General features: G+C 32.4%; 1 protein-coding gene across 1 annotated transcript; it reads left to right on the top strand.

Annotated features, from left to right (window-relative positions):
* Window positions 1-253: 253 nt before the first annotated feature.
* LOC110110452 (WPP domain-interacting tail-anchored protein 1-like) lies at window positions 254-9,354 on the top strand (the record flags this gene model as incomplete). Its single annotated transcript, XM_020841973.2, is given in 3 exon segments — window positions 254-2,189; window positions 2,283-3,487; window positions 9,193-9,354. Coding segments are annotated over 3 exon segments (1,857 nt in total), but the record flags the coding sequence as incomplete, so codon positions are not given.
* Between the last annotated feature and the right edge of the window lie 2,856 nt (window positions 9,355-12,210).

Below are 12,210 nucleotides of genomic sequence, written 5' to 3'. Positions count from 1 at the left end.
TTCATAAGCATTCATAAAGGATTTTTAAATTCAAAATGAGGTATTATAATTCCAACATTTAATTGGGAGTTTATAAGAGTTTGAATTATGGAGCTTACAAATCATTCAAAACTTTATTAAAATTTTTAGTCATTATAGAATTCATATTCAAATTTAGGAATTAAATAAAGCTTTATTCATTATGAAAATCATTATGATTTCAATTTCGTTATTGCATTTTGAATTTTAAAGTTGATTTCTTGTATTATAAATTGGAGATGAATGCAATCACAAAAAAATATTTGGTTTATCTATAAATTTTTGTTATGCTTGCTTGCATGCTTGATAATTTAGGCTTGGTTTGCAAACTAACAGGTTAGCTTTGTGAAGCTCTTCATATTCTTGTCTTGACTTATCTACTATCTCATCCTCATCCATTATGCCCTTCAAAAATCAATTCTAATTCTCTTTCATAGCTCATAAGAAACTCTTGATTTGTTATCACTTCCTCTGTCTAGTTCACTGTAAACGTCTTTAACTTTCATCCAAAATTATCCATCAACACTCCGATTTGGTATTAGAGAAAATTTTCTTACATCAACATCTTGGAAGCTCAAAGAGGAGTTAAAAGTGAACGAGTCTTCCCCATTAAGTCAATAAGCCACATCAAATATAAAGAAGAGTTTTCATCAATTGGCTTCAATAAGTGGTAGATCTACTTTTTACTCATTGATAAAATTTTGAAACCGGATATTTTGAATAGTTTAATTCATTATCTTATTACTTCCATAAAATTCGAGGACTTCACAATTTTGTTGGCTAGCTTAAGAGGTAATCATTTAATCTAAGTAGCATCTACCTTTTCATGTCTATCCTAACCCACTAAACTTATTGACCCTTCTATTTATTTGAGAGTTACATGTTGACTGGAGTGTGATCCATTCAAGAAGCTTAAAAGCCCATGAGTGTGGTTTGGATCATAAACTCCTTAATAATTTTTTCTTGATCGAAACACTTTAACTTATTAGTTTTTTTCTTACACACTTATAGTTGTTAATGCAAATGAGTTGTTGCATTTGCTTGGAAAATTTGAAAACCATTTAGCACGCTTAGATTATTTGCTTTATTCATTATTAAAAGAACCACAATTCAATTAAAAAACTACGAACCTTATATTGTGCGCCTCTGGTATTTTTTTTCTAACTGATGTGTAAGTTGTGATTCTATTATATTTAAAATTTTTAAACCGGATATTTTGAATAGTTTAATTCATTATCTTATTACTTCCATAAAATTCGAGGACTTCACAATTTTGTTGGCTAGCTTAAGAGGTAATAATTTAATCTAAGTTGCTATTCTTCCCACGACATCTTTTAAATAGGCTGTTGTGTTTGTATAATTTCCTTATATGAATTCCTGGCCGGGTAGTGTTTAATATTCAATTTTCCTTAACATGACATCAAGTAGTGAACAAAATCTCATCAATAACTGGAACTAAGAATTTTCAGTATGGATCGCTCATGATTGAAATCTATCAAATCTTTAAGTGTTTTTCAAATTGTGCTTTAAGGTGACGAACAACTGAGTCCTTATTTTTCATTTTGAGCTTACATGACTCTCATTATAAGTGGCAGTTCTCATAATAATCACAAACTTCTTGTTAATCATTTGGTTTAATCGTCTTCATATTTCTAGCTTACAGGACGGAATAAAATCAAATATGTCTGTGGATGATGGTTCTGACATTATTTTCTTACACGATGATGTATCATATAATGGAGATAGGATAGCTGCAGGGACTGCAAGAGAAGTTTTAACACGAATAGAGCTAGATTTGGCATATTCTATAGAAAAAGTTTTGAATTTGGAGTTACTTGTAATGCAAGTAGCAGACAAAGCAAGTGATTATGAAATCCTGAGCAGCGGGTCTGAAGAACTTTTAACGGAGTCCATTGAGAAGGCCTTTCAATTTGATATTTTAAGTGGGTATTTGAACTCAGAGTTGAAGGAAATAGAAAGCTTCATGTCTAGTCTCCTACTGGATGTCATTGATGCTTTCAAGTTCACTGAAAGTGAAGACAACCTTGAAGAGTCCTTATCAAAGATTGAAGCGAAGCTACATCATGCTGAAGAATCTTTGAGAAATTCCCAAGAACAGGTTGCTGATATCAGAAAACAGTCGGACAACTTTGAAAAATTACTAGCCCTTGGTGAGTCTGAAAATTGCTGTTTAAATATGTAATCATTTGTAAAGTAGGAATGGAATTGTGTTATAGTTTCTGTCTAATTAGTACCTTGTATAGGGATCTGTACAGACGAGGATTTAGAGAATGGTAATTGTTCATTGATGAATTCCAAGTGGAATTTGCAAAGTGTTGAGCAACAGAGACATTTTCTACAATCATTGGAAACATCTTTGGCCAGGGAAATGGATCTTGAAAAGAAGCTCTCGGAGTCAAGATATAATGAAGAAGAGCTGAAGATGAAACTACATTTTGCAGAGCAGGATGCATATTGTAGTGAAGACTTGATAGAAGCCATGATGGAGAGAGTGCTTACAGCTGAAAATACTGTCGATTTACTTTTGGGGAAGTCAAAAGAATTTATGGGGAAACTCCAGAATGGCCAATTTAGTTCCACTACTTCAACTACTCCAGAACGGGAGGAGAAGTCTAACATGAAGAAAGGCATTGTGAAACTATCCGCTGAAGAAGCTGATCCTGAGAAATCAAGAACTAGTAGCTTTGGATCTGATGGTTTTCCTATGTTATCGGAAGTTGATATTAAAACCAACCTTAAAGAAGATGAGGATAAATGTATGGCCACCATTTCTGTGATTTCGACTCTGAGGGCCAGGGTGAATGTGCTTGAGGAGCAGCTGAGAAAATCTCAAATACAGTTACAGCTCGCGAAGGTCTCTGTTAGAGAAAGTAACAACCAACAAAACATTTTATACCTTGAAGAGAATAATATGGAAAACGTAATTAAGGGTCTCAGGGAAAATGTTATAGAAGTACAAAGCAGGGCAGAAAGTGCTGAAGCACGATGTGCTCAGTTGATGAAAGCTAATGTAGAACTGAATGATGAAATAGGTTTTCTCAGAAAGAATGGAACCGAAAAGGCTTACTTGGAAAGGATGCTCAAGGAATCAGACACGGAGTTGGAGCATGCAAAGGCATCGGTTGATGCAAACGAGGAAGAGAAAAATATGCTGTACACTGAAATAAATGATATGGAACATTTAATTAAGAATCTAAAGGCGAAAGTTTCTAAAGCAGAAAACAAGGCTGAGATTGCGGAAGCTAAGTGTGCTCTGTTGACTGATACAAATTTGGAATTAAAAGAAGAATTGAGCTTTCTAAGGGGAAGGTTAGAAAGTTTAGAGGGATCATGTCATCAAGCTGATGTGGAAAGAGCAGCTACTGCTAAGGATATTGGTAACCGGACTAAAATTTTTGTTGAACTAGTGAAGAAGCTGGCATTAGAAAGAGAGCATCTTCAACTGCAGGTTTCTATCAGTTTTCTTGCCCAAATTTATCTATTGATTTAATGCTATTAAAGTTTTAAATATTTCTTTAGTCTATCTTATTGTTTGATTGCTACACCATTGTTACTTTGTCATTTTCTGTTTTGTTTCCGGCAGAAGGAATTAATTTTTGTTTCTCCCAAAATGCATTTGCTATTTTTGTTTTGTCAAATCAACTACTAGTATAGGTGGAAACAAAAGCGCTCTTCTTATTGGATCATTTATTTCAACTTCTAGCTTCAGTTGTATGTCACACATACATCTCAAAGGAGGTTAGATAAGGGCCATGGTCATCATCAAGCCTTTGTCCTACCTGTTCATGTTTAATAAAATCCAGTCATTAATCGTTGGTCATTTTGTTGGGGAAAAAATTTGAGTTATTAGCAGTTTATCTTATTTACTTACAGAAGCTGCTAACCAGGTAAATTTAACCTGCTTCTTTGTTTCTGGATGGGATTGATATTTGTTCAACATTCAATAAATTGGACCTACCCCCACACCCATACAATAATGATCCTTCAACAAACTCTAGGAGGAGTCTTCTTGGTGGAGGGGAGGATGATAGAGCAACTCCAAATGTTTGTTTTAAGGTGTTCATTACTAATGAGTTTCCTAAACACTAGTATGGCCTAGTTCTTTCCACAAGTTTTTTTTTAAATGAATTTTTGTGGCAGTAGACCAAGAACTAAAGACAAAATTGATTTGGTTTGATTATTTTTTGTAGGAATTGTTGTGTGCTGTAATATTCATGGAGATAGAGAGAGAGAGGGTTTGTTGTCTTATGTTATACACAATTTTGCATCCACATAGATGAATAGCCTACAACATATAGATGATGTATAATATTTTAGAGAAAATGACCAAAAAGGGTTCTTCAACTATTTGGGGTAAATATGTGCCAAAATAGCCTCTCAATCAGAAGTGACTAAAGTTGTAATAATTTAATGAATGCGTTTAAATATGAGGGTATTTTAGAAATAAATATCCTTTTAAAATTCATACAAAATTTACGTATAAGCACACAAAATTTAAAGGACATTTGATCCCTCGCCATTTCAAGAAGTTTTTTATTATGCTTTTGAGTAATTGATTTAGATGCAATTGAACTTGAATCTTGACATTCAATATCTTGGGATGAAACCGTATTGTCTCAGCTATAATTTTGTTGAAAATGGAGTTAAGGCAACCTTATTATAATTAATTATTAATGTTTTTATCCAAAAATATATGAATGCTTTGAGATTTGAAAATTGCTTCAAAGTTTGTATTTGATCAGATGAATTTTTGGTGACATTAAGAATATTGCTACTATATAATTTATTGAAGATTGCATTTTCATACTGCTCATTTGATTCATCAGCAAAAATAACATGATTGGTTATTTATTTTGGTTATAATTCATTGAAGATTGCATTCAATACCAATCATGTTATTTTTGGTTATTTATTTTGTTTGAGTGCATTTTGGAATTAACTACCTAAAACGTGTCATTTTTAGTATGCAACATACACGTTTTAGGTGAACTTGCAACATACACGTTTTAGGTGAACTTGCAACATACACGGAATTAACTACCTATTTTAAGTTAATTTGCATTATTACTTAAATCTTTTTATTCACCCAGTTAATTATCCTACTTTAGTTGATATAATGATGCAATTAGAAGTTATAATATTAATTTGATGTAAGCCGGTTAGGATTAGAGTTTCCTAGTGCAAATAAAATGATTTGAACATGAAATTAATATATATCTGGCTACTAATTACACAAACTTGCTTTCTTTAATATAGAATAATAAATTTGAGAATTTGTACTCAAACTATTTGACAATGTTTGAAAAAGTCCTAAGATATTGACAAAAAAATTGAATCAGACAAACTGTGTAGCAATTATTATTTATTATCATAATAAAAATATCTATTGTATGTAATTTGAACAAAATTAGAACACTAACCAACCAATAATAAGATCGTAGAATAAATTAAGTCTAGGAAAAAATTCACCTAGCTCTGAAATCATGCCTTATGCCGATGCAAGAAGATGATTTGGAAGATGATTTTTCTCATAATTAGATAGTCACATGTATACTACACTTAAATGAATCACACATCTGATTTGCACATGTAAGATTGGAAATTAGAGAAATAAATTTTATTCAATCTATGTTATTGATGAGTGTAATTAATGTTATGTTTTATATGTTAAATTACTTTTGAAATCATGTTGTTTTAGTGTGTTATGCAAGAAAAATATATAAAAGGCATGAAATTCCAAGTATCATATAGTGCCACAACATTGGACATTATACAACTGCGGCGCCATCATTGACACCGCTAGAGCGCCCAACATGGGTATGGCGGCGCCCAATCTATGTTTGATAGCTCCGCGACGTCGGAGTAGTCAGCATTGCAAAGCCTAGTCTCTATCTACACAGCACCGCGGCGCCAATTTTCGGTGTCACCAAGTCGAGGGGAGTGTCACGTGGACGCCGCAACGCTCAACCATCAGCAACGCCGCAATGCTAGTAATCGACTAGGACACGATTTGCCTGCGAAGCGATGCATCAATTCATTAAACAACTGGTCCACGACAGCAAGCCCTAAAGAGGTGAAAATTCTTCAGCGTTAGTTCATTTTATGGGCTCCGCGACACAAGCGTCTAGAGCACCGCGATGCTAGAGTCTGTTTTCTATTTTTTGTATAAATAGTCCGTTTGTAATGTTAGTAAGGGGGTTTAGTCACTTAGTTAATTTCAATCTTCATAGTATTTTTCTGCAATTTCTTTAGAAGTGACAACTAAGGAAATTTATGGAGCATTAGATCTACTTCATAAGAGTGTTTGGTCAATGTTTGTGGAAGCAATTCTGTAAGTTTAAAGAATTGTAAAGAAGATCATTGAACCTATATGGTGATATCTTTTCTTTTGTACTTTTTTTCTTTTGTGCAATTAATGAAAATGAGTTTGCTCATTTGTTTTTCATGTCTGGCTAAATTCTCTAGTTTTGGATTGATGGTGTAAATAGAATATGAACTATTAATGAATTCTCTTCATCAATAATTTAGTAATATTTTCAATATACCAGGTATTCATAATGCACATAGTGACCATATGTGTAGTTAATATTAGGTGTAATGTGGGGTTTAGGAATAGAAAAACAAGCACAACCAGGTACATTGGATTGGTATGATGCAAGCATAGGCATAGTGCTTGACAATTGACATATACCAAATTTATAGAGATTAATTATAATGAGGGGGTTTTAACTTTACATGCTTTACTTACTCTTCTAAGATTTTCATAGGGTGACAGACTATGAGAGTTTAGAATATTTTTGAGGTTGGAAGGTTTAATCTGTCATTTATACTGAGCGATTGGTGCTACATATCCTCTGAATAACATCAATATAAAGAAAATCATTAGGAAAAATATTGCAGTTGCATTCTTTCAATCCAAAATATTTTATCCAAATAGTGTTTTATTTTTTTTTAATTTTAAATTAAATAATTGAATATCCACCATTTTTTTTTTGTAGGATAATTGTTGTAATTGTAGTAGACAGTACTAGTATTTGCTAGTAAACATTCTTCCTCGTGAGGATCGATGTTCTACTCTATCACTATATTACTTGATTCGGCACGTATACTTGCATATGTTAAGTGAGTTTTTTATAATTTTTATATCAAAGAAAACCTAGGCATTGTTTAGGGATTGATAGAGCCCTAAATCATTTTCATAATTCTTTAGGTTACTTCACTGCTCCCATCAGTTATCCAATTATATGTTTCCAAATCTTTATTTATGGACTCTTCATCCTAAGGTTAGTAGATATTTTTGGAATAGGATTAGCCCATGTCAAATTCAAGTAATTATTGAATTTAACTTTGATGTTGTCCTTAATTAGCATATATATTAAAAAGACCCATAGTGCTATATAAAAGTCAAGACTGAGAAGACTAAAGAAATTGTAGATATGGAGGACTATAACAATCATAAATAAGGTGAATTCCAACAATAGTTAGAAAATATGCACAATTGTTTTCGCTGAAAAAGGCGGTGTAACAGCTCACGGGGTAGAGTCGGTGCAACAACACATGACACAAAAAAAAGACATAAAACAATCTTTAAAATAGCCACAAATTGTAAATAGCAGTACTGCAACCATAATGCCTATGGAAAGAAAAGTCTAGAGTCCTGCATTAGTTAATGATTACATACTTTAAACATGCATACATACTTGTGTTATTTGCATAGAAATCTTTTGAAATGAAAAGGATTTTAAGTAGCAATAAAGCAGTCTATATCATTATATTATTAATTTTTAGTATTTATATTACTCCATTTACTATATCTCTCATCATGTACATACTAACATTCATTATTCAATGATATTAAGAGGAGTTTTTATATTGAAATAGTTTTGTGATGAGGACATCCGTAGGAGATTTCGACACACTTATCATCGGAGGAGTCGTCGAGCGACGGCTATGATTCATAGTCTTTATTTTTGATGTTTTATTTTTCTCATGTTATTTATATTTTATGTTTTTCCATCTGTACCCTTATGAGGAAGTTATTGCATGTTGTAGCCCGAGGGCGATTTCGCCTTTATGGTTTTTTTTTTTATTTTTAGAAGGCCTATATATGGAGGCTTAGTCATTGTATTTGGAATTGTTGAATGAATGAAAATTATGTTTTTTGATCTCTTAGTGAGTTCTTTAGTGGAATCCCAAGATCTCTTAGTGAGTTCTTGAGGAACAGCAATTTTTACTTGGTTCTCTCGTCTCAATTTTCTTTCTTCTCTTCACCTCTCTTTTCAAGCTCTTCTCAAATGCCACCACCCTTCCCCCCTATTCCTCCCTCACGGTTTCCCCACCTCACCCCTTCCCGCCGCCCCAAGCCAGCCCCAGCGGCCGCCCAACTCCTCCGTCGGCCAGCAGCTAGCTAGCTAGTCGGCCATCTGCCGGCCAGAGCTTTCTTGAATTTTCAATTTTGAAACACTTTAAAAAATTATTTTTATCATTGCTTCAACAATCTTTATTAATTTCTTAAAACAACTCCTGGATTCACATCATTTTGCCTATCATTAAAAATGATCTCATGGATGTAAATAGGTTCCATGGAGATTCATAGATACAATACAACTCTAAATAAATTGTTATGAGAAAATAGTCAAGGATCACTATTCAAAATCAGAATTAATTTGGATATTCTCATGTATTTTTGTATACTTCAAACATGCATAATCTATTTATATGAAATACATAAGAGCAATTTTATACTTCGAATTTTATGAAAACTTTAGAATTCAAATATAAGGATTTAATGTTGGTTAAAACTAATGAATGTTTGAGAGTACTTTTTTTTCATAAATTGAAGGCAAGGATTATAGATTGGTAGAATCACATGGTACTTTTTTAAGTTCCAGTACGCATATTTATTATGTGTAGCCATCTTTGAGTCAAAGGAAATTCATTTGGATTTTTGGTCGATTAGAATTTGATAATTATTCAGCAAGTTTTGTGCTTTGGGCATACTTATCAGCCTCTTTGAGACATTATTCTCTTTGTTGTTTTGCAAAATTTGATGTCCAATATTCCAATGTAAATATAAGATTGTGACTGCATTTCACATTACATTGACATGCTTAGTGATGCTGCTTTCTGAAATTAACTATCTTTGCAATGCAGATGACTGCATTAATAAAAAGGAACAAGATCCTGACAAAGAAATGCCTGTGGTCAGAAAATGATCTCTCTGTGAATCATGAGAAAGCTAAAAATTACAATGATCCTGGTAACATCAACTCGTATGATGAAACACTTGCAGAGTCTGTGTCTACAAATTTTCAGGTTAGTTTTTTGTTGCTAACTTTTCTCTATGTTACATGCACTCATAATTTCATATATGCATATTTGTTAGAATTAAAATGTAGAAGAAAAAAAGGAAGACAAAGAACGGAATATTTCATTGCTTGACTAGGTTGAAACTTGACCCTATAAATAAAGGATTAAAAAGTTGAAAAACAGGGAAGAAATCACATGACTCTAGGATGAAAGGAAATCTGAATATCACAGCATGTTTTAATATAAATAATCACTAAATACCCTAGGTAAATCCGTAGAAAATAATCCTTAATCAGCTCCAATTCAACAACATTCGATTGAGGGTCAAACCATGAGATTTCAGGAAGAACAACTGCAGGAAATTGCCAGTTAGGGTGGGCTGCCAGCTGCCTTCATCGCTATTGCTGGATTTCCTTCAAGGGAAAAGGAACCGCTAGGCCACCTTGCCATTTGTGTGTTCATTTCAGTCAAGGGAAGATTCTTAATATGGCAGAAGATAAATTGCATTAAACCTTTTCCTATTGAAAAGATATTGCAACATTTAAGAATGGTAATTATGACTGGGAAGATTTAGAAGAAAAACTTATTAATATCCTTCCTTTTCTATTCCCATTTAAGGGAATTTTTATGGAAGAAAAATTTATCTTCGAAGAAGGTGATGCCTATATACACAAGTATTTTTTTTTTTCCAAGAGAAATAACATTTATATCCTTATTTATTGCCCCATACTCAAGAAAATTATATTTAAGGTTTTGAGATCAAAATTATTTTTGTTAGGTTCGTGATTGTACTCAAAGACAGTTCACCTAAAGAACTTAAGAGGTCATTTGAAATAGTAGGAGTTTTTTGGACAATATTGAAAAACAACATTTATTGAGGATTTGGGATTTTGAATTGAAGCATGTTAGTGAGTAAACTGATTTATAGGATAGCAATTCTTCAGGTATTTTAGCAAACATAATAAATCTTGTCATCTCTAATAGATGTTTCTTTTTTCATTTAACTATACAATTTAAATGGGGTGTGTTGGGACAAGAACCTTAATGAATGTGTTTGAAATACTTTGTCTTTATTATAAAGGATTTGGATGTTAGTAGAGTATTATGAGTTTTAGTCATATTATGGAAGTTTTTGAATACCTATTTAGCATTCCATTATTTTCATCAGATATATAGCTAACTCATGGGATGGCATAACCCCAAATATTACTATATACAAAAGAAAAATGTTTATTACTTAAAGGTAGCTTTTTGTTGTTAGACAAGACAAAGTTCACATTGAAAGACATTTTATTTTCAAACAAAGAAGGAAAAAGTACTTAGATATGGAAAATTAGGATAACCTAATTTATGATGCCATAACATAATTTGATCGATTTTGCAATAGGAGAAAATTATTTGTTGATGGTAAGTATTTGTTTACTCTCTATGGATTCCTCATCAAAGTAGTTCAATCCTCCATCCTCACTAGCACTGCCAATTTTGTTCCCATATCTCAAATCCTAAAATTCATAATATTTAGATGAGATAATGATTTTGCAGTTAACAATCTTTTACTAATAAGAGATCGCAAGTAATATTTGTTCCATGTAAAATAGAATTTAGACAAAGCCCATAGTTAATTCTAATGGTTCTTATCCCAACAATAGAGGACATGCCTCAACAATTTTGATTTTGTGGTTTTCAATGAAAGACTAACTATAAGATGAGAATAGATGAATATAACATGTTATGTGATATGAAGTTTTTGAATCAATGATCAAAGATTTCTGTCTTCCCTTAGTGTAGGTAATGGCAAGAAGAAATATACTTTTTTTAGTTAGAAGAGAAGATTTGGAGGCTTTTTTAGGAGCGAGTAATTTGTATAAAAGATTTAATTGCTCTTTATTCAGGGAATGTCACCAAGGTTTTCATTAGTTTTCATCTTTATTCTCTCACTTTTGTTTTGATATGTGTGAGCATTTTTGTGTTGATTTGAAGGATTGATCCAATATGTTGGTTTGCTATAAAATTTTCAATAAATTTTATTATAATTAGTTTTTTTTATTGACATTACACATAAAAGTATACATTTTTTTTCCACGTCTCAAGTCATTTCCTAGATTTTACTCTAGATCTATGTTGGCAAGAGTGAACCTTTCATTTTGAAGAGGTTCTTAGTTCCTCCAAGTATTAATCTTATTTAATTTCTTCTCTTCAAATCTCAACAATTACTTAATTTTTTGGTAATGGATGAATCCCCTAGATTATTCCAAGAAATCTTTTATGAGGCATGTAAGAAAATCATAGGTTCTTGTTTTATCCACAATCTTCATGTATTTACTTGTACACTACCCACTTCGATCATTTTCGCTTGAAAATATCTAGTTCTTGCTAATTTTTTGTATTTGCGGTGAGGTATTCAATGAATTTTATGCTTCTTTGTTTGAGCATGATCTTGGTGTTCTCATGATTAATTGTAATTTTTAAGATTCAAATACACAATGTTAACTTGATAGGAAACACTTGTGTTCGCAAATATTCCTAACCCAAATCAGTAAAATTTCAGCAGTAAAATGCTGTCCACAGCAGCCAAACAGCAGGAATTCAGCAGAAAATAGGGAAACAGGAAGAAAAACACAATAATATGCTTGTATTTCACTAGAAAATCAAGGAAAACAGCAAAGATACACTTGATCCTCAATTCGAGAGGAGGATCGATCTCTCCCAAATCTCTAGACGCCGCTAGAGCCCAAAGAAAACCTAAATCTACGAGATCTCAAATTTCAGCCAAATTCAAGATGCCCAAACCCTAGCAAAATCAACTATTTAATGCATACAAATCAAAAGGAATTCCCTAAACAGTCCCTACATTCAAATTTC

Source organism: Dendrobium catenatum, unplaced genomic scaffold (assembly GCF_001605985.2).
Source record: "Dendrobium catenatum unplaced genomic scaffold, ASM160598v2 fragScaff_scaffold_370, whole genome shotgun sequence".
Taxonomy (NCBI): domain Eukaryota; kingdom Viridiplantae; phylum Streptophyta; class Magnoliopsida; order Asparagales; family Orchidaceae; genus Dendrobium; species Dendrobium catenatum.
The sequence above is the reverse complement of the archived record's forward strand: the minus strand, read 5'-3'. Positions and strand labels throughout refer to the sequence as shown.